The following is a 21,829-nucleotide window of genomic DNA, read 5'->3' as shown; positions in this document are numbered from 1 at the left end:
GCTGGGACCTGGTTGTACGGTGAGAGATCCAGAGTGAAGAACTCTACCTTCCTGTCAGGACTCTAACTATTATCTCTTGAACTTGTTTAAGTGGTGGAAGTTTTGATGTCAGGTTTCTTGCAGGTAAGTTTACGACTTTCTTTCTTCTTGTGGGACTAGCAGGAAGACACCCGGAGGTCGGGCTGAACCAGGACGGACTGTTCTGGTTTCACCTCAGTGTGAATCCTCAGCTCTGTGTGAACTCCGATGCAGCCGAACAACCTTCCCACTGCAGCTGGTTTAAACGTCTCTGATCAAAGTGTGTCATTAAGTCCAGGTTTGTGTCTTTCAGAGTTGGACAGCAGGACGTGGACATCAAACTGTCGGGTCACTTCATAAAGGAGATCCACTGTGTTTTTGTGAGTGAGACCAACGAGCAGGGGGAAGGTGAGACGCCTGTGTGTTTGTCTGACAGCTGATTGGGCGAATGCAGTCGGTGTGTCCTGACTTCTGAGCTGATGATTGACAGTTTGTATGTAAACTGTGTTCGAGCAGCTCACAGCCCCCCCTACAGGTCACAGCACCCCCTACAGGTCACAGCACCCCCTACAGCTCACAGCCCCCCCTGCAGGTCACAGCACCCCCTACAGGTCACAGCGCCCCCTACAGGTCACAGCACCCCCTACAGCTCACAGCCCCCCCTGCAGGTCACAGCACCCCCTACAGGTCACAGCGCCCCCTGCAGCTCACAGCACCCCCTACAGGTCACAGCGCCCCCTACAGGTCACAGCACCCCCTACAGGTCACAGCGCCCCCTGCAGCTCACAGCACCCCCTACAGGTCACAGCACCCCCTACAGGTCACAGCACCCCCTACAGGTCACAGCACCCCCTACAGGTCACAGCACTCCCTGCAGGTCTGACATCTGTATCTCCCTCCAACCTCCTTCCATACCTGAGTTTCAGATGTTGAGCTTTTTTCAATTGTTCACAATAAGAATAAACCTCATTCTTCATTTTTCAGTCGACCAACCAGGGTAAAAAACATCCACCCAGGAAGTTTAAATACGGTAGAAACGTCAGAACAAGCTTACATATATCACCTATTGATATATAAATTGGTTGCCAGACAACACAACAGCACGACTTTCAGGTTTTCCTCTAAATGCATGATTCCATCGTTTGCTTGAGTCTATCTGAACTTTATTTAAAGCAGATGGTCTGTAGTCATCCTGCCGTCTCCCTCTGTGGACCAGGTGAGAGAGGAGGTACTCTGCTGGCTTCTTCTGTGGTGGCTGCTACGGAGGTTGTCCAGTGGACATGTCCTCTTTGAGCTTTACCCACTATATTTTAGTTCCAGCTGAGAAGTGACTTGCCATGTTCCGCACCGACATGTTTTTCGGTCCAAACGTAGGTTCAGGAACCAGCACGGAGCCCTGCTATTATGGAAGTTCTGTGTCCCTCCGTTCACATAGTGGTATGGTTCTTTTCTGCCCTGCCAGTCACACAAGTCCTGTCTGAATGGAAATGTTGAGCTCGACTATGTTTTCACTGAGTGACTCTTTCTTCTTCTCTTCCTGTAAAAGCTGCCTGGAAATCTGTCAGGTATCGTTTAACAGTCTCTGCTTCTCGTTACCATGGTGATTATGGTGATGCAGGCAGATGAATGAAAGTTGAAGTGTAGCTCAGAGCTGGTCAGTGTCCGGATGTTCAGGCGATGACGTCCTCCGTCTCTCCGCAGTGGTCGTCACTCTGGAGCCGCTGGTGGGAGCTGAGACCTACGTGAACGGGAAGCAGATCACCGAAGCTGTGGTCCTGAAGCAAGGTAAGAATCCTCTCAGACCGCATGCATCACGGAGCTGGACAGAAGAGAGTCTGGTAGATACACAGATGTCTTATTCAGGTGGAAATATCTTTCTTCTGGTTGTGGGACAAAGAGTCGTTCTTTACTTCTGTAGGAGCTTCCTCGGCAGATCTTCCTGTTTGTGGACTTTAAGAAGGCTAAAATCCTTTTTAAACAGAACTTGTAAAGGATTGGATCTTTGTTATTTAGTTCTGCTGGATGCTGACTTCCATCAGGAACCGGGTTGTGTTATCCAGAACCTCCACTTGTCTGCATTGCAAGGAGCCAGTTGAAGTTGTTCAGGCCTCGGGAAAGATCTTTGACTTGTAAGAGGAATTAGGCTCTTTTCCTGGTTTGGGAATGCCTGTTTGCTCAGGAAGAGCAGGAGGAGGTGACTCTAGAGGAGGAGGTCAGGGCAGCTTTACCCCCGTGGAGCAGTTCTGGATCAGAGGCAGAAGATGGAGCTGTAACTGATCCATCTTTCTTAAAGATGCTGTTTTAGGAACATCCGCTATAAAACAAACTTTCTGATGCTTCTCATGAAGCTGAGGAACGTCTTTATAAAATCTACAACAAACTCTTCAGAGGGCTTGCAGGGAGAGTTTAGGATCAGCAGATTAACCAGACCAGAGAGTCCCTGCATCTTTGAGTAAAGCTGTGAGTTTTAAAACCACTTCAGGCTTTACAGTAAAGACAGCGTTCATCACTTCCTTCTCTCCGTTGCTAGGTAACCGCATCGTGATGGGGAAGAACCACGTGTTCCGGTTTAACCACCCGGAGCAGGCGAGGTTGGAGAGGGAGCGCAACGCCACGGCGGAGCAGCAGGAGGAGCCGGAGGACTGGAACTACGCTCAGAGGGAGCTGCTGGAGAAGCAAGGCATCGACATCAAGCTGGAGATGGAGAAGAGGTGAATTTTACCTCATTTTACCTCATTAAACTTCGGCTTTGCAGCATCAGTCACTGGATAACAGTTTCCATTGATGCTGATTGGCTGGTTTGTGTCAGGCTGCAGGATGTGGAGATCCAGTACCGTAAAGAGAAAGAGGAGGCCGACCTGCTGCTGGAGCAGCACAGACTGGTGGGAGTCTGCTTTTTACCACCTTATCTGCCAGACCACAGCTGGTTTTCCTGCTTAACTATCTGAACTCTCCATGTCTGTGTTCAGTATGCAGACAGTGACAGCGGTGACGACTCCGATAAACGCTCCTGTGAGGAAAGCTGGAGGCTGATCTCCTCGCTGAGAGAGAAGCTACCTGCCAACAAGGTCGGTGCCCCTGTGTGTCCCCAGTTCACACATTACAGCTAATATCGAGTTAGGGATCCAAACAGAAGACTTATTTCTGACTATCCAAGGGGTCTTCATCAACAGTTCTCCAGGTCCCTGAAGGTCTTTCCAAGTTTCTCCCTAATTTTCAGTCCAGTCTTTGAACTTTTCAGAGGACCGAGAGACCAAACTCAGAGTCATGTCATTTTCTTTAGTTTCACCTGAAAACCAGCAAAGATCAGACAGAAAACAGGATTTTAGCACCAACAAGGTGATTCCCAAAGACCTGAACCAGGACCTGAGAGATGCATCTGGACCTTCAGCTGGTCCATGTACTTCTGGCTGAAGCCTCATCAGAAACAGTCTCCATGGAAACGTGGCTGTCAAGAAGCCAGAAAAGGCTGAAGTAGGTCACATGACACAAGAACTGGACTGAAGGTCAGTGGCAACAGGTCTGATGGAGGGAAGGATCCTCCACAGAACCCGGACTTCAACAGGTCTGATGGAGGGAAGGATCCTCCCCAGAACCCGGACTTCAACAGGTCTGATGGAGGGAAGGACCCTCCCCAGAACCCGGACTTCAACAGGTCTGATGGAGGGAAGGATCCTCCCCCCGAACCCGGACTTCAACAGGTCTGATGGAGGGAAGGATCCTCCCCCAGAACCCGGACTTCAGCAGGTCTGATGGAGGGAAGGACCCTACCCAGAACCCGGACTTCAACAGGTCTGATGGAGGGAGGGATCCTCCCCAGAAGCTGGGCTTCATTGAAGCAGTGTGGGATCATCTGGCAGGTAACGGAACAAAAGGCAGAAACATCCAAAGATGAACTTTGGAAAGTCCTTTGAAGATCCTGGAGAACTGATCCTGAAGTCCATGTTGAGGGTTTAGAGGATCTAGTTTAGTTATTAGCAGTTATTGAAGTGTCCTTATGTATACAGTAATTTATCCGGTTGTATAAAAGAGAAATTCATGAAAATAATAGTGTGATAAAATACTGAATGAGAACCAGTCATGGAGCACCACTAGAGGAAAACTGGAACTAAAGACTTAACATTAGTTCCAGTTTTAAGGCTTAAACCCAGTTTGGTCACTTTTTAGATCTTTTTTTTTTCTCAACATGACTTCTTTCAGACTCATGAAAAAGTCAAAAATAAGACAGAGATATCCAAAAACTATACGTTCTGTAAAAACCTTCGACTTCACTCTTTGAACAAAATACAAAAAGGACTTTGAGCCACTTTAGTTCAGTATTCTGAGAAACATGCAGGTTAGCGTCTTTATAGCTATATAATAAGCAATTTGCATATTAAAAAATAGAAAGCGATCAGTCTTAATGAGAGGAATAAAGCAGGAAGGTTTCATGGTTATAAATTTGACTGTTCACCTGCCGTGGCTGCAGACATTGGAGGATGTGAACCTGAACTCTGATCTCTACAGGCAGCTACAGAAGTTTGTCTTCGAGGGATCAGATGTGATGAAGCATGAATATGTTTTTGTGGAAGCAGTGAAAGGAATCAGGCTGGATGTGGACTTGGGTAACTCAGCTTTGTGTTTCCAGGTGCAGACCATAGTGAAGCGCTGTGGTCTCCCCAGCAGCGGGAAGAGGAGGGAACCCCTCAGAGTCTATCAGATCCCTCAGAGACGGAGGATCAGCAAAGACCCCAAACGGGTCACCATGGAAGACCTGCGCATGCAAGCCGTCAAAGAGATCTGCTACGAGGTCTTAAACACACGACGTGAAGCAGGCAGTCGCTCAGATGCAGCTTGTTTTCTGTTCTCAGTCTGTCTCTGTGGCCCCCCCTCCAGGTGGCGCTGGGAGACTTCCGGCACTCCCGTCAGGAGATCGAGGCGCTGTCCATCGTCAAGATGAAGGAGCTGTGCCGCATGTACGCCAAGAAGGACTCCAACGAGAAGGAGAGCTGGAGGGCCGTGGCCCAGGACGTCTGCGACACCGTGGGCATCGGAGAGGAGAGGAGCCCCCCCACTGAGGAGGGAGGAGGTGGAGGAGGAGAGCCAGGCGAGGGAGGGGAGAAAGGAAAAGTGTACGACTTGAAGGCTCACATTGATAAACTGACAGACATCCTGGAGGTGAGTTTTCCTGCAGATGAAATGGATTTAACGTCGACTCCCTCTGATGGAAACGTGTCTGCGTCTCCTGCAGGAGGTGAAGCTGCAGAACAACATGAAGGACGAGGAGATCAAAGCGCTGAGGGACAGGATGATAAAGATGGAGAGCATCATACCCGTGAAGGTACGTCCTGCTGATCCCAGCGTGGTTCCTCGCTCCGTACCAGATGCTGCAGGGACTGGCTAATGTAGACTCACATAATCAGCCAGATCTGTCCACCGGTGGAATGAGAGTCAAGTCCTGAAGACGCACAGCTGTCCACCTAAGACCTAGCTTACCAGCCAGAAGTTGAGCGGGTTTTTGAAAATGATGCTAGAGGAGCGACGTTGGTACAGAGCTTACATGTAGACATGGGAGAAGCCGTGGTTTGAATAAGAGGAGTAACCAGAGCGGGGCACGCTGACGTACTGAGTAATCAACACAGCAGCTGTTTTACATCCTGGCTCTGCATAGACCACAGGTCCCTGTGCTGGCCCTCTGTGGCTGGAAGAAAGGCAGCTTTACCTTCATCCTGCTGACTCCTCATCTCTTAGCTTTATTCTTTTTTTTAATTTATTTTAAAGCTTTATTCAATAACTACTTATTTGGTAGTTTTTATCTGGACCGAAGGTGAGTGAAAAAAACAGCAAAAAAGTGGAAAAAATATTAAACAACGCTTTCTAGAAGTTTTTTTAAAGGACTATTCTATTCTATTCTATTCTATTCTATTCTATTCTACAGTCATTTAGCAGACGCTTTTATCCAAAGCGACTTACATTTGAGAGTAAGAACAACACAAGCATGAATTCAAACAAGATGGGACGTCATCATTAAGTTGTAGTCAGACTGCTGGAGTCCAGTTGGACCAGGTGCTGTCATGGTAGTGCTAGAGGGAGTTTTGTTTGTTTGTTTCTTTTTTAAATACAAGATCACAATTTCATCACACAATATCATCTTGGACATAAGTGCACACAGCTTCTTCAGTACTTGTTTGAGCCAAAAAGCTGGACAAATCTTTCTGACTCATTTAGTTAAGCTAAATGTGGAAATGCTCCTTAAACAACTGAGTCTTTAGCTTGGTCTTAAAAGTGGATAAGGACTCTGCGGATCGGACGGAGTTTGGTAGATCGTTCCACCACCGGGGAACAACAGAGGAGAAGAGTCTAGCTACTGATTTGGTGCCACCTTGTGGTGGGAGCACTAGGCGTCTTTCACTGGCAGAGCGTAACTGTGGAGAGGGAGTGTAGCTCTGGATTAAGGAGTGAAGGTAGACCGGAGCCGTTTGGGTTATTGTTTGTAAGCCAGAAGCAGAGCTTTAAATCTGATGCGCTGCAACTGGAAGCCAGTGGAGAGCGATTAGCAGCGGAGTGACATGAGCTGTTTTGGGCTGGTTGAAGACCAGACGTGCTGCTGCGTTCTGGATCATCTGCAGAGGTTTAACTGAGCATGCAGGCAGGCCAGCCAGTAAGGAGTTGCAGTAGTCAATGCGTGAAATGACCAGAGCCTGGACCAGGAGCTGGGTCGTGTGTTCAGTCACTGACCTTGAAGGTAATTTATAAAAACAGATGTATAAAATTATATAAAAAAATTGCAATGCCTTAGTTTAGAATCCTGAGTGAATTTTGTACAAAACAATATAATTATTTCACCATTTAGACAAGATTTAGACCAGACAAACAACACAGATGTTCAAATCTGGACTGAATTACTGTTTAGAACTTGTAGATTCATCAACAGCGTTTCTGGTTTGAGGAAGCTTTGTTTTCTGTATGAAAATGAAAAAAAAACTAGTTTTATTTATTACATTTTTGTGCTCCTGTTTGAGAATGTACTGCCATCTACTGACCTTTCATGGTATTACTGTTCTAAATATCTTTACGTCTGTAGCTGGACTGTTAACCCTCTGGGGCTGATTTTGACTACGTTTGTTTTTAACCGTTATATCTCAGCGTTAATGCAGGACGACCTCTGGTGTGATTTTACAGTTATTTTCTCATCCTGACCAGAGGTGTCAAATAACAAGAATACTGTGCTTCCGTACTTAAGTGGAGGTTTTGGGTACCTATACTTTACTAGCCCATAGCATCCCAGATTTTTAGTGTTAACATTTTAATATAAAATTCTGCTCATTAAGACCTTTAAGATAATGTTTAGTTTTGGAGAGGTGGGGTTGTGCACTATAGGCCCTGTAGCTTGTGTCCTAAATGGCATTTTTCCTTACATTACTTTTACTTTTATACTTTAATTAGTTTTGAAACCAGTACTTTTACACTTTTACTTGAGTAAGAACCTTGACTTCTACAGAATCCTTTTAAACTCCAGTATCTAAACTTCTACCTGAGTAATGGTTGTAATGAATCTGATCCTGTGTTAACACACTGGACCTAAGTCACACAAAAACAACCCATTATCACCATAAGATGCCACATAAACTATTTCTTACCCTCCAGAAACCAGTTCCTGTCCACTAGAAGACACAGAGGACACGGGTTGGATATTTCCAGGGTGTGTTCGTCCACCTGTCCACCTGGAGACAGCACTTCATCCTGCTTTTGTTAGATCATTCCCACAACTGCATCTTTTCCTGGGCAACCAAAGGCATTGTGTTGTCTTGTAATATTTTTCCACCAATAGGAAAGATGGTGTTAGGTTCTGTTTTTAGACTGTTTTTTCTTTCTAGCTGCACTTTCGTTAGAATCCCCCATTTCTTCCTGCACTAAACGTGGCGTTAATATACGCAGAAAAAGTATGTGCTACTGTTTTTATCAAGACTCTGGTTTTACTGGTTTATCATCACATTTTAAAAACTAGTTTAAAGATAGAAGTTTTATTGTCGACAGAAGTTTCAGTGGAGCTGCGTCTTGCTGCTACGTCGTCTCAGATCAGTTTTCCGATCTGTCCACCCCAGACGGTTAGGGGCCAAAATGGCTGACATGTCGCTATGAAACAGATCGTCTGTAGCTACGAAGAGAAATGTTTTTTATTGATATAAATTTCTGGATAAAATGAGAGAATCCTGGGTTTAAAAAATTTGTCTCAGGATCTGTTTTTTTGTTTTTTTTTTCTTGTTAGCAGGACGATGACATGAACGGAGAATCTGACGAATCACCTCAGAGAGACGGGGAAGGGGCGGGCGACAGCCCCAACGTGCCGGAGGTGCGAGTCCAGCGTCTGATGGAGGAGGACCCGGCGTTCAGGAGGGGGCGTCTTCGCTGGCTGAAGCAGGAGCAGCAGAGGATCCTGAACCTGCAACAGCAGAACATCACCAAGAAGCTGCGAGGACAGAACCCGAACCAGGGTCAGTGGGGGGTGTGCGTGATGGGAAGGGGGGTGCGTTTCATGTTGCATGTGTCACAAACCCGCCTTCTTCTTCTTCACCCTGCAGCTCAGAACTCCCCCACCGTCCCAGTTCACCTCCCAGGTACCGGCCGCTTTATCCCTCCCCAGGAGTGCAAGCTGAAGTTCCCCTTTAAGAGTAACCCCGCCCACCGGTTGTCATGGGGACCAGCCAGCGCTGCCCTGGAGGCTCTGGGTCTGGTGGATGGAGGAGAAGGTGGGGAGAAGAGAGAGAACGGAGGAGGAATAGAGGGTAAAAGTTCTCCCTCACCTCCACCTTCCCTCCAGGGTCAGGCTCCTGGCCTCTTACCCCTCCCCTTCCAAGCTCCACCCCCTCCCATGCGCACACCAAGCCCTCATCGTGCTTGGCAACAGCGCAATCAGGGTAACCAGGGCAGCTTCCACCCCAACCAAGGCAACCAAAACTACCAGCGGCGCCACCGCCGCAACTCTCTGGACAGCTCCACCCCTGGAAACGGTAACCACGACAACAGCCAGCATCAGGGGCGGCAGAGACAGAGGAGGGGGTTTTCACCTGGGCCAGGGGGAGAGAGAGAAAGGAGGGGAGGAGGAGGAAGGGACAGAGACAGAGATGGAGGCTTCCATTTTAACCAGCACCACCAGCACTACCAGTACCACCACCACCACCCCTACTTCAATCCCCACAATGCACCATTCCAACCAGGACCTCACCCCAGCTACCACAGCCTGCCGCGCTCTGGGGTCCCTCAGCTGCCCCCTGACATGCTCATGGGGCTGGGGCCTGTGCCGGGTGGGTGGGGCTTCACCACCCCGCCCAGGATGAGACGGCAGTTCAGCGCACCGGACCTCAAAAACAACAGGGAGACGCCGTCTGACGTCTGATTGGCCGAGAGAGGCGGGGCCATCCTCATGCTGTAGAGAATAAGCCGTGTGTCTGTGTGTATGTGCGTGTGCGCACGTTTGCTCTAAGCTTCTACGTCTGCACAGGTTAGCCGTTGCCATAGCAACACTGATGTTTTTTTCTTTGTCAGTCTGTGGATTAGGCTCAATGTTTATTAGATATTGATTAGCAAACATACCAGCTGCTGGTATCCTAAAAGAGGGCGGGATTTTCCGGATGAAGCTGGTTCTTAAAGACAGCCTCTGCAATAGCTTCAGTTAGCCGTTAGCTTTTAGTTAGCGCAGCCTGATTTATATCGTGTTACGAACGGATTAGAACGAGGATAGCTGATGTTTCCAGAGGAAAAATGGCAAGTGAATGTGATTAACCCTTAAAACTCCCTGCCTTTTTATTTTCTAAACTAAAACTATTTGTAAAAGCTAAACCTTTTTAACCCCAGCCAGCATCCGACATGATGTTTCCAGCCTCAGCTGTCAGATTCTGAGGCTAAAATGATGTAAAATGAATGTATGAATAGATATAGCAGCATAAAGGCCGACCAGAAGAAGAAAGCAGAATTTATTACTAACAGAACTTTTCCACTTTTTCCTCATTTCCAGTTATTCCTGCTACTATTTACCTGCTATCCTCACTAAACCAACTCCAGCTCAGCTGCTTTGTGGCGCCACCGTGCATCAGAAACGTCTTCTTGGCTTTATTCCAGCCATAGAGGAGCATTATTTTTCTTCTTTTCACACACACATAGAACTTTCTGCTCACTGGTTGATCTTTGGCTGCTCCTGATTGGACATTACCGTCAATCTAAGCTCTCTGATTGGTGGAAAGTCTGACAGGAAGTGGCTTCATCATCATGTCCAGGTCTAAATAGAGGTCTCTTAGCAACATAGTAGTGATAGTGATGTTTTTATGATGAAATGTGATAAATAATGCTGTTATCATGGATCATTGTGGATTTATCCCACAGAGCTACACACCACCGCTCCTGAGACGCTGGTGATGGTAGAAGCGATGTGGCGGAGTTTTAAGGGTTAAGTTAGAAAAATTAGCTGTTTTCTATGCAGGACGTTTTCATGAGCGCTAAGAACCAAAGAAGCCTCCTACTCTGAGGATGTTTTTAAGGTGGAGGAAGGGGAGGACGTGGAATTGTTTTTACCCGACAGACTCGCATGTCAAAGAGCTGTGTGTGTATATTTGAAGTGTATTTTGACGTTCATGTTTTCTGAAGATGAATCTATTTTAAAACACATGAAATGTGCTGATGGTGAGTTCACTGTCTCTGGCAATCATAGAAAAAGTAGGGAGTGATTTAAGAACGCATGATGGGAGGTGTGGGGAAAGATGGGGATGAAGGAAAGTATGTAGGGAAAGATGGAGAAGTTTGGGAATTGTGTGGCGGGAGCGACGGTGAAGCAAATGAGATGTTTGGAGACGGAGATGTGGAAAACGAGACTACAGACTTCTACGCAATGTTCAAATCCTGCTGTACGGATCTGACGCTACGTTGTACACTGCTGCCTTCCTGATGCATTAGGAAGCTGGGAATTGTGGCTACTCCTCGTTGGAGTGGTTTCTGGGATTTCCGGACAGTTAATCTGGACCTGTTTTTGAAAATAAAAAGAATCCTGAAGATGAAATGAACGAGACGCCACAAATTCCCCTTTTTTGCCCTATGAGGCAATGTGTTTGCTGTCAGGAGTAACTGGGAGACCCTGCCTACTCAGAGCAAAGCATTCTATTTTAACAATGGGAGGAGAAAGACCCTGATGATGATGATGACAAATACATAGGTGATGGTGATTGGTCGGAACAGCATGACATCATACTTGTTTTGTTTTGCTGTCTGTGGAATCGACCAATCACAGGACAATCTTGAAACCTGCTGCCGGGCCTGATGGGAAACTGAGTTTTGCTTTTTACTTGTTCACGTTTTGTCTTTTTTTTTTGTTTGTTTTAATTTTTTTGTTTCTTGATTTTTTTCCAGCTTGGCCTCTGATTGGCTGCTTGCTTTCCTCCAGCTGTCGGTTTGCGACGTCGTCGTCTATCTCTTCATTATAAAGTTTCATTATTATTGGGTTTTTATGAATGCTGCTAAAGGGAGCTTCTTCGCTGTCGGTGTGTGTGTGTGTGTGCGCGCGGATGTGTCGGACGCGTGTGTGTTTATTAGTTCATTAAAAATTATAATCTTAAGTTTCTTTATAAACCTGATTTTGTTTTGTTTTTTTCTTTTCTTCTAATCATGTGTTTAGTTTTGTTGTTCGGAGGTCTGATGGGTGGGGCCTGTGGGGTTGTTGCCATGGCAACCCCTATCTCCACGGAATTCCAGAACACTCTTGAGGTCTCCTCCATCGATCAACCCCTTCCCTCATTCCCCCCCGTTAAACCTCCACTCCAATCACAAACATGTAATCTGTGACATCACGGATTTGGACATGACATCACGGTGTAGCCCTCCTTCTATTGGCCCCCTCAGTTGCTTTTCTGTTTGTTTTGGGTGGTTGTTGTTTTTGTTGTATCAGGAACCAATCTCAGGCTCTACCTGCAGACAACATGATGGCAATAAACCGTTTAATAAAAGTAAAAAGCACAAAAATGACTCACTTCCTCCTTCCCTGTGTCTTTACTCAGGGACTCCTGTTCTATGGTGGCTGATATTGTTCAATCTGAAGAGTGGTTCAGCATAGTCTTGCTGAAACCTGCAAGGTCTTCCCTGAAAGCGTGCACAGACAGTGGCTTCTGGAAGCCTTCCTTAATCCATGCAGTGGTTTCCAGTAGAGAATCATGTCTGCTTGTAATGCAGAAGATCGCCAGTATCTAGCTTTGCCCCGTGCACACAGAGATACCTTCTGATTCTCTGAAGTCTTTACAAATTTGTTTTTATAAAATAGTCCATCTTTCCATCTAAAATGCTCCTCTTTATGTCACTGACCTGCGTATGTTTTTTATTTGTACAAATGACCTTTCCAGCCTTTTGTTTCCCCTGTTCCAACCTTTTACATGTGATGTTGCCATCAGATTCAAAATGAGCTCATAATTTTTAAAACCTCTGATAAGTTCTTTATGTTCTACTGGGAATTAAATAAGAGTGGGTGAGGTTTTGGAAATGACTGGATTCAGTTTTGTTTACATTATAAAGCTTCCCAACCTCTTTAAAACAGCGATCGTTCTAACACCAACTTCCCTCCACCTTCAGTGGGTCTTGTACCTGAAGAGACAAGTTTTGAATTTCAACAAAAAAAATTATATATATATAAAATAAAAAATGTATTAATTTTTTTAGAACACACTAGTTGAGCGTTACTTTTATACAGGTTGTTTTACCTCAATAAAACTAAAATACCTTATTTATATCAGCTTCATCTTCAGGTTGTTACACACATAAGACAAACTTGTATTTACAAGGCAAACTGAGCCACTTCCATATCTGTTTATTTCCACTGAAGATCATCCCGCCTCCACTGATGGCCGGATGTCTGCTCGTCTAAAGAAGTCCGTGATCTCAGAAAACACAGTGGATATCTGAAGACCAGCTGGACCCAGAGTTTTATCTGACTTCCTGATTCAGCAGCTGTCAGAACGAACTCTGCTCTCCTTCACTTCTCCACTCAGACCTCCATCCGGCCTCCACCCGCTCAGCATGCAGCTCTTCCTCCTCCTCACCCTCCTCATGTCCCACGTTACCATGGCTGCAGCAGTGGACGGTTGCCGCAGCGACACGGACAAGGATGGCCGACAAAGAGAGAACTGTACTGCAGCCGGCTTCAGTGACGTCCCAGCAGATCTGGACCTCAAGACCAAGGTAAGACCAGGACCAGGAACTGAGAACTGGACCTGAGCTGCAGCTGCAGTTAGAACACAACTGGAAACATGACCAGCAGAGGTGGGTCAGTCATGAAAGAACACCAGCCTGGGTCTCATTGGTTGAAAAAGTTTATCTGTTTAATCGTTCATCATCAGCAAGTCTGAAGGAACTCTTTGGAGACAAATCAAAGGCAGGAAAATGTAATGAAACGCCAACCTACAGATTGCTATAAACACAGAGATGGAAATGAGTAATGAATCCAGCCTGACATTAAACAGAAACAACCAGCTCCACCTGTTCAACTTCCTGTTACCGCTAATATCCAACCAGTAAATCACGCGGCAGCATGTAGACGTGGTGGAGACGACCTGCTGAAGTTCAAGCTGCGCATCAGAATGAGGAAGAAAGATTTAAAAGAATTTGAACATACGTGACATGGTTGTTTGTCTGAGTATTTACTGGGATTTCCACCCACAACCATCTTCAGGGTTTCGAGAGCTGGTCTGAAGAAGAGAAAACATCCAGAGCAGCAGTTGTCTGGACCAGGATGCAGCACAGCCTGTCTGAGTATTGTTATGACCACAGTGTAGCACCAGATCTCAGTCCAGTAGAGCAGCTTTGGGATGTGGTGGAACGGGAGATTCTCATCATGGATGCAGCCGACAAACCTGCAGCAACTGTGTGATGCTGTCATGTCAATATGGAGAAAACCTCTGAGGAAGGTTTCCACCACCTGCTTCATCTATCACACCAGGATTAAAAAGGTCCGACCCGGTACTAGAAGGTGGTCCCGATGAAGAGGACGACCCGGTACTAGAAGGCGGTCCCGATGAAGATGACGACCCGGTACTAGAAGGTGGTCCCGATGAAGAGGACGACCCGGTACTAGAAGGCGGTCCCGATGAAGATGACGACCCGGTACTAGAAGGCGGTCCCGATGAAGATGACGACCCGGTACTAGAAGGCGGTCCAGATGAAGAGGACGACCCGGTACTAGAAGGCGGTCCCGATGAAGATGACGACCCGGTACTAGAAGGCGGTCCAGATGAAGAGGACGACCCGGTACTAGAAGGCGGTCCCGATGAAGATGACGACCCGGTACTAGAAGGCGGTCCAGATGAAGAGGACGACCCGGTACTAGAAGGCGGTCCCGATGAAGATGACGACCCGGTACTAGAAGGCGGTCCAGATGAAGAGGACGACCCGGTACTAGAAGGTGAACCTGATGAAGAGGACGACCCGGTACTAGAAGGTGGACCTGATGAAGAGGACAACCCGGTACTAGAAGGTGGACCTGATGAAGAGGACGACCTGGTACTAGAAAGTGGACCCGATGAAGAGGACGACCCGGTACTAGAAGGTGGACCCGATGAAGAGGACGACCCGGTACTAGAAGGTGGACCCGATGAAGAGGACGACCCGGTACTAGAAGGTGGTCCTGACTTAAACTTAAACGTGTCACCACACAGACACGACTGATAACTTCAACTGACAGTTTTATAAAAACATCCCAGGTCTGTAGGAACATCCTGAAACTGGATTTTCTTGCTATCTGTGGCGTGCAGGGTTGGAACCGCGGACCAGTTCGGAGATAAGACAGCAGCTCAGGCGGTGTGGGTGTCAGCATTTGACTGACAGGTGGCGACCGCAGCTGAGACACAGACTTCCTGTTTCAGAGCGAAACGGGAACATTGTGACAGGAAACATCACATCTCTACATATTCTCATGTTTTCAGGTTCTGGTGCTTCCAAACAACCTGTTCTCCTCTCTGTCCTGGACCTCCTTCCAGATCTTTCCAGAGATCTATGAGATCGACCTCACGGCCAACCAGGTGTGTGTTTATTTTCTACCCAGACAGTCATTAAACACAGAGCAGTGATGGGTGCTGATGTGGTTCTCCAGGTTTCAGAGGTGACCCTCACCGCGACTCCGATCCTGCCCACCCTCAGTGTCCTCTGGCTGGGATCCAACCGTCTAACGTCCCTTTCCGATGGCTCCTTCTCAGCCTGTCCTTCTCTGACCGAACTCTACCTGAACTCCAACGCCATCTCTTCTCTCAGCAACGACACCTTCTCTGGACTCAGCAAGCTGGAGGTCAGTGTTGCCATGGAAACCTTGTTATGACAGAAATGAAGACTAGATTGGAGTAGGAAGAGGACATGTAAAAGACTGAACTGTCCAAGTTCTCAATTGACTAACATCTGCCTGTCCATCTGTTTAGATCCTGGACCTGACATCCAATCACATCACGGTGCTTCCTGACCTCATGCTTCACCCCCTGGCTGCCATAGAAACCCTCTACCTGGAGAACAACCAGGTGGAAAACAAATCTGAGCAAACTGCTGCAGATTCCTTCGCCAGCTGTCAAAGTCTAGAAAACCGGAGAACGTTTGCTTTTGTCTTCTCAGATCAAGGTGATGCCAGATGATTGGTTCAGCCAGAAGGAGGAAGTGCCATACCTCTACCTCTCAGCCAATCCCTGGGCATGCTCCTGCTCCCTTTCATACCTGCGTAGATACCTCGAAGACAACGAACTCAACGTCTACGTCCGGGATGGCAAAGACATAAAGGGTGATGTAGAGAGCGTGGTGAGTCCCAGAGAGATGTGATCAGAAAAATGAAAGTTGACTTATTACGTCACATTTTCAGGTGACATAACCTGATAAAGCGCCTGACGCATCATGTTTGATACAGAGTCCTACTGCATCACCACATGGTTGAAACTTTACCCTAACCTGATTCTTGTCTTCTGCCCCCTGGTGGACAGCTTGGCACTACAATAATTCTGAAATAATAATAAACTGTGTAAATATGCAAATAGTTTTTGTTAGTCTTACGTTTTGTTAAAAAGCCCAATTAACACTTCAGACTCTAAATTTTCCTTCTATTATTTATTGCATCAAACGCGTTTCACGTGAGCCAAAAACTGTTTTTTCTGTGCATTTGATGGCTGCAAATCTAAAGAAAAATCAGTATTTTGCCATCAGTCATGTTTCTGAACCTCGACATGAGCTTGAAATAAAATACCACGCTATGAAAGTCAGGGATGGACTCAAACCCGTGGATCCTCTGATCTTAGACAGTTTGATTTTCCTGTTTTTGTTTCCTAGACCAACATGAAATTGTTTATAATGAAAAGTTATCTTTTATCTGTATTTAGAACAAAAATCAATAACAAGCATCTCTTTTTGATTGAGTTCTTTTCATTTGCGAGAAGTCATGTGACCTGGAAGTTGTCTCTGCTGCATGTATGTTTTGTGTATGTATGCTGCATGTAAACATGGAGGGAACTACCCACATAGGTGACTAATCAGGCTTTCAACCATGTAGACTACAACACCAGCTGGTTTTATTAGGGAGGGAAGAAAATACTAATAAACTACAACAAACACCAAATTGTCCCAAGCAGTAACCTCTGAGGAAAAACAACCAGAACTTTCCCATTAACAGGAAAAAGAAAACAAATCCAAAACGCTAGAGAAACCTGAACCTTTCCCACTCTGCCTGAAGAAAACGGTAGCGTCCAGTTTGATGTTTAAGCAGCTCCGAGGCAGCTGGGACTCCTTTCATGTAATGTTAAGAATATTAACCCCTTAAAATCCTTCCATTTTCTCCTAAAACAGGCTTTTATGGACGGAAGATGTGTGGTGCAGCAACTATTTTACTGGACTACTTTTCCTGGACCTTGCTGATGTAAAGGAGTGTTTCTGCTGCTACTGGAGGACAGCATGGCTTTATAGATAAACCACTTTGGTGACCGGTTTTCTGAATCTACAGTTCTGGTTGCAGCCTGGAATCAGGGTTTAAATTATGGGCAGCTATGCTTTCAGCTCCAGTAAAGACATTCAGCCGATACTTTAAGGCAGAGCCCTAAAAATACTTCACTTTCAGGTTACACTGAATTTTCCAAAAAATATTCTGATGTCTCTTTAAAAGAACCTTATAATCGACCCCGTTGTTTCCTCCAGCACCGTGGACAGCAGCATTGTTTGTTATTGTGTGCTGCGAGCGTCCATGTGGTGGTTAAAAAAAGTTACGTCCCTGTTTCCAATGAAACAAGCTGCATACGTTGCGTGGTCCAACTACAGTTGTGTATCCTGGTGTGTGTCAAGCCCTGCCTGGACTAGCATAAACATCCTTCACATCTCAAGAATCTGAGCTTTCCAGTGGTGGGAGGAAAATACATATTTCTATTTTTCATTTTTAATATTTATTTTTGATGTTCTGCTTACGGGACATCTGTTTATAGCTGGACAACATTTTCTTCCACCTCTGGAAGCTCAGCGATCTTTAACATCACTTGAATCAACGGTTTAACTCCCAGACGTTGTGTTAGAGAAGCTTTCAGTCCTGTAAACTTTCCTTAATGTGGAGGAGAAACAGACTTCTGTATTTATTAATCATGAGTGCGTTCAACCATTATCGATGTGTTACCAACGCATCGTGAATGAACACTGTAATTCATCATTGTTGTACCTGCCGGCAGGTTTGGGGGTTAAGGTAGAGGTGAAGTAACAGCATCATGAGTTCAGGAAAAATGTGTGTAAAGGTGGAGTTTTTAGATGACTTCACATTGGGACCCGATTTCTGACTATTACACGTCCCATGAGGACAAAACGCTTTTATTTGTCACTTTTCAAAAACAAACCTACAACAGTTTTTACACATTTTCTATTTTTTTATTTTCAATTTTGATGGAAAAACATCCTGCCTGGAAACACACACACAAGATCAGAGATCTCTGTGTCTTCCTGTAAGCTGGAAATTTCAACTTGTCCTTGCAAACATAAACCTGCTTCCTTGGAGACATGTCCATAACGAATCAAAGTGTTCAGAGACGTAGCGATGGGGTGAAAAGATCACCTGGAAAAGACCTTACAAGCAAATCCAGGAACTATGACTGGACAGTTACTCAGAAATGTGGACAGTTTGTTTTTCAGCTCTGATTCTGGCTTTAAAGCAGCTATAATTAAGTGTTTTTGCTTTCAGGTGTGTGACTCGCCGCTGGAGCACAAAGGGACACCCGTCATCAGTCTGGAAGAATCTGATCTGTGTTCACCCTCAACGGCATACTCTCCAACTGGAGACTTCGACCTGCTGATGACCACAATCACTCCCTACAAGGAGATCACAGCTGCAGCTACTATACCTTCTTCTACATCTTTACCTATCCCTTCAACTAGCTCTTTATCTAAACCTTCAACCTTACAAACCCCATTTGCAGTCCTGCACTCAGGGTCCTACGAGGTGGTGACATGGTCCTGGTACCACACCTTCACCAGCCTCTCTAAATGGTCAGAAGTAAAAACAGAGAAGTCATCAGTCAGGTTTCATGATCTGACAACAAAACGTGCCGAGACAACCTCATTTGTTCGTTTAACTCCAATAACACCAAAACTCCAGGTAGTCACCACCGAGCCAACCACCACATCCAGCGTGAGCTCGTCCATGTCTTCCACACCTTCACGGGAGGGAAGCGAGCCCGCCAGCGTCCACCGACACGTCCGGGTCAGCTCTGTGGGGGCTGCAGGGGTCTTCTGTGTTTGGCTTTTTGCCGGGTGTCTGCTGCTGTGTGTGGCTTCAGCGGTGTGTGTTCTGGTGACTTTAGTGAAGCTGGTTGTCTGGTACAAGAAGGTCTACAAACCTCTGAACATGAGGATAGCAAAGAGGAGTGCAGGCAGGGAAGGAGGGATGCTGCTGATGCACAGCAGGAAGGAGGATAAGGGAGTGGTGGCGCTGTATCGCTCCGTTCTGTTTGTCCACAAGGAGGGAGGAGATGCCTTTAAGAAAGAGGAGGAAAGTGAAGGAAGAGAGGAAGGAGGTGAAAGACAGGTCATTACTCTGAAACCAACAGGAGGAGGAGGAGAGAAAGAAGGAGATGACGAAGGAAGGAAAGAGAGGGGAGTGTACAGGAAGACTGTGTACCGGCTGTTAAGTAAAGAGGAGGAGATAGAAGGATGGAGGACTGTGGTGGAGGAGTGTGAGGTCTCAGCTGAAGATGGAGACAGGAGGAGAGTTGGGGGGAATAAAGAGTGGAGTGGAGGAGGAGGAGGAGGAGAAGGAGGATCCAAAAAGCGTTACAGCGTGATTCTGAGGGAGGAGAGGGAGGAGGCAGGGGGAGGAAGGGAGGAGCTAGACTGGGTGGTGGGTGGTTGGGAGGTAAAAAGAGGAGGACGAGAGGCAGACGAGGAGCCAAGGAGCAGCTGGGGGGAGTGGCTGGCACATTATTTACCCAGCATGCCTTGGGGAGTGACTATGCCCCCGGATGATGAGGCAGCAATGTGATGTCATCAATGGGAGGAGCTAAGCAGATGACTTGTTGGTAGATGTGTCAACATTAGTTTGATGACATTTATAACTTCTAATAAATTAAGCGTGAAACTCTTCGTACAGTCTGATGCTTCCTTCACGCTGCTGTCCATCAGGCTTAGCGTAGCTCCTGGTAACTCACATCAGATCAGCAGGCGCGCTCATGCAAAACTAATACCAGACTCTCCATCCACAAATAACATCTATGTTCAGCGTCAATGTTTGATTTATTGCAGATGACACCATCTTTTTTACCCCTCTATAAACCAAACTGATTTTAATTACCTGCTGATCTCAATGTATAAAACTCTGCTAGAGTCCAGATCTCCCCGAGAACATCGTCCAGGAGGTTTACAATCCAGCCACTAAATGTTGTTTTATCCAGAGACTCTATCTGGTAAATCCACAATGATCCATGATAACAGCATTATTTATCACATTTCATCATAAAAACATCACCATCACTACTATGTTGCTAAGAGACCTCTATTTAGACCTGGACATGATGATGAAGCCACTTCCTGTCAGAGAGCTTAGATTGAATTGATTTGTCTGTAAATTAAATTAAATTAAATTACATTAAAGTTTAAATTAATTCATAATATCCAAATCAGGACCAGCCAAGTATCAGAAAATCTTTAAGTTGACTGTCATTGAAAGTGTTGTGGTTCATTTTACTAAAAAAAACAAAACAAAAAACAAAAACAATGAATAAATAAATGGTTGAAATAGTTAAACCTGCTCCAAGTTTCCATTTGACATCATTTTAGCAAATCCCAAAGAGAGATTGTACAATATACTTTTATAAATATTTTAGCTAGGAAGCGGAAGATTCAGCATAACTCACGTTAAACATGTTTCTTGAACATTAAAGTCTAACAGGAAGAAAAACCGGTGTCCTGCCTGCAAACGTCCCAGAGTCGACCTTTACCTGTGGAGATACCCGACCTTCACTCATAACTCAGCGAGTACTTATCACTGAGTTATGATAGAGGTCGGTATCTCCACATGCATCTGGAGGGAATGAACAGATCACTTCTAAAGTATGTCATTAGTTGTGGTTAGAGCTGATAATCAGCACAGCCCACAGATACTGGCTCTGTCTGATCTGAACCGGCTTCCAGTTAAACTCACCACCACCATTACTAAGTTTTTAACTTTCAACAGAATCCACACATGCTAGTCAGAGACAGATATTTAATACAATATTTTTAGAATAGTACAGCATGATGCATCGTGGGTAAAATCAACACATGCAGGACAACATGGTGTGGATTTCCATCTGTGACGGCGAGGCTAAATGAGACGGAGGTTTGTACTTTACATGGTGCTTACTGATGAATGTGATTATTACAGGTTCTTCAACCTGCCCGTCCAGAAGTAGAGACTTCAATAAAAACCTGCCGCTGAAACTGAAACATGTATTCTCAATGTTAGATTTATTTATTTGGCTCATTTATTAAAACTTAAGTTGCCGAAAGAGCTGAACAATTAAACAACAAAAGAGTATTAAAAACACAATGAGGTCAGGGAGTGTTGAAGGTATTTTCTGAGGTTACATATGATCCTGGTGACGAGGAGATGACACAACCTGTGAAGAAGCAACTGACTCAACTGGAGAGTAAAAGCAAAAGTTTCAGTCAAATAGAAACAGAAATCCGGTCAGAATGAAACTGAAGCCGTAAACCAGAGGGCTGAGTAATCACAGGATAGCTGTGCACTCATTACATTAACATTTCAGAACATAAACACCTAGCTCTCAGTCTGCCACAATGCTCGGTGTTACACCTGAATTTGCTGCCTCAGCAGATGCTTCTCGGTGCTTTAAGCTGGAGGTGCTTCGGTGAAACTCGGCCTCCTCTCTGCTGTCTGCAGATGGAAGTGTCTTTATTTATTGTTGCATCTGTTTTTTTATTCTCAAACTTTGCATCTGAAGGACCAGCAGGTGTGTTGGATTCTTCCATCCATCCTGAAACATCATCCAAAGACATCTTGTTTTTACACCCAGGCCTTCGACTCAACATGAGACTGTTCTTATCCTCTTTTTTACTGGTTTTATTGTCTTTCAATCTGCTTTTATTGTATTTTGTGTTTTGTTTTTATTAAAAGCATTTTATTTTCAGCTCTTTGTTTCAGTTGTTGCTTTATAAATAAAGTAAAGTTGATCCAGTGAAGAGTTGATATCACTTCCCTTCATATGAAATGACTAAACTGTTATTCCTCAGCTCAGTCACTCCTAGAACACTAACATGGAGACATAAAACCAGGATACAGAGTAAAAATTCCTCCAGATCCTCAGATTAAATC

The 21,829-nt window shown here is 45.6% G+C and overlaps 4 protein-coding genes across 8 annotated transcripts in view; 3 read left to right on the top strand and 1 right to left on the bottom strand.

Moving 5' to 3' along the window:
- The window catches only part of LOC121640418 (kinesin-like protein KIF1C), a 37,373-nt gene extending 27,386 nt beyond the window's left edge, over positions 1-9,987 (top strand). For 2 of the 3 annotated variants that reach the window (XM_041986141.1, XM_041986140.1), the window contains exons 19-28: positions 332-426; positions 1,720-1,803; positions 2,549-2,729; positions 2,828-2,900; positions 2,988-3,086; positions 4,646-4,807; positions 4,894-5,175; positions 5,249-5,338; positions 8,267-8,492; positions 8,580-9,987. In XM_041986141.1, the coding sequence (XP_041842075.1) occupies positions 332-426; positions 1,720-1,803; positions 2,549-2,729; positions 2,828-2,900; positions 2,988-3,086; positions 4,646-4,807; positions 4,894-5,175; positions 5,249-5,338; positions 8,267-8,492; positions 8,580-9,394 (2,107 nt within the window). In that variant the 3' untranslated portion in view covers positions 9,395-9,987. The remainder of the gene's footprint in view (positions 1-331; positions 427-1,719; positions 1,804-2,548; positions 2,730-2,827; positions 2,901-2,987; positions 3,087-4,645; positions 4,808-4,893; positions 5,176-5,248; positions 5,339-8,266; positions 8,493-8,579) is intronic. The other variant, XM_041986142.1, reaches the window with a different exon arrangement.
- LOC121640417 overlaps positions 1-21,829 on the bottom strand; it is a 1,195,287-nt gene that overhangs the window by 604,061 nt on the left and 569,397 nt on the right. The window contains exon 14 of the mRNA XM_041986139.1: positions 4,122-4,126. Within this exon, the coding sequence (XP_041842073.1) occupies positions 4,122-4,126 (5 nt within the window). The remainder of the gene's footprint in view (positions 1-4,121; positions 4,127-21,829) is intronic.
- The window catches only part of LOC121640416 (muscle M-line assembly protein unc-89-like), a 442,453-nt gene that overhangs the window by 298,758 nt on the left and 121,866 nt on the right, over positions 1-21,829 (top strand). The gene's annotated exons all lie outside the window — the stretch shown is intronic.
- Positions 10,278-19,976, top strand: LOC121640438 (platelet glycoprotein Ib alpha chain). Its single transcript, XM_041986189.1, has 6 exons — positions 10,278-13,209; positions 14,949-15,044; positions 15,116-15,307; positions 15,435-15,530; positions 15,622-15,801; positions 18,203-19,976. The coding sequence occupies exons 1-6, from the start codon at positions 13,048-13,050 to the stop codon at positions 19,496-19,498; spliced, it is 2,022 nt and encodes a 673-aa protein (XP_041842123.1). The 5' UTR covers positions 10,278-13,047; the 3' UTR covers positions 19,499-19,976.

Source organism: Melanotaenia boesemani, chromosome 5 (genome assembly GCF_017639745.1).
Source record: "Melanotaenia boesemani isolate fMelBoe1 chromosome 5, fMelBoe1.pri, whole genome shotgun sequence".
NCBI lineage: Eukaryota > Metazoa > Chordata > Actinopteri > Atheriniformes > Melanotaeniidae > Melanotaenia > Melanotaenia boesemani.
The sequence above is the reverse complement of the archived record's forward strand: the minus strand, read 5'-3'. Positions and strand labels throughout refer to the sequence as shown.

What these genes read in the sequence shown, in the direction of transcription:
- LOC121640438 (XM_041986189.1), top strand. Translation starts at nt 13,048, where the DNA reads ATGCAGCTCTTCCTCCTCCTCACCCTCCTCATGTCCCACGTTACCATG. An exon ending in ATCTGGACCTCAAGACCAAG is followed by an intron (nt 13,210 to 14,948) that starts GTAAGACCAGGA and finishes TCATGTTTTCAG; the next exon opens with GTTCTGGTGCTTCCAAACAA. An exon ending in AGGGTGATGTAGAGAGCGTG is followed by an intron (nt 15,802 to 18,202) that starts GTGAGTCCCAGA and finishes TTTTGCTTTCAG; the next exon opens with GTGTGTGACTCGCCGCTGGA.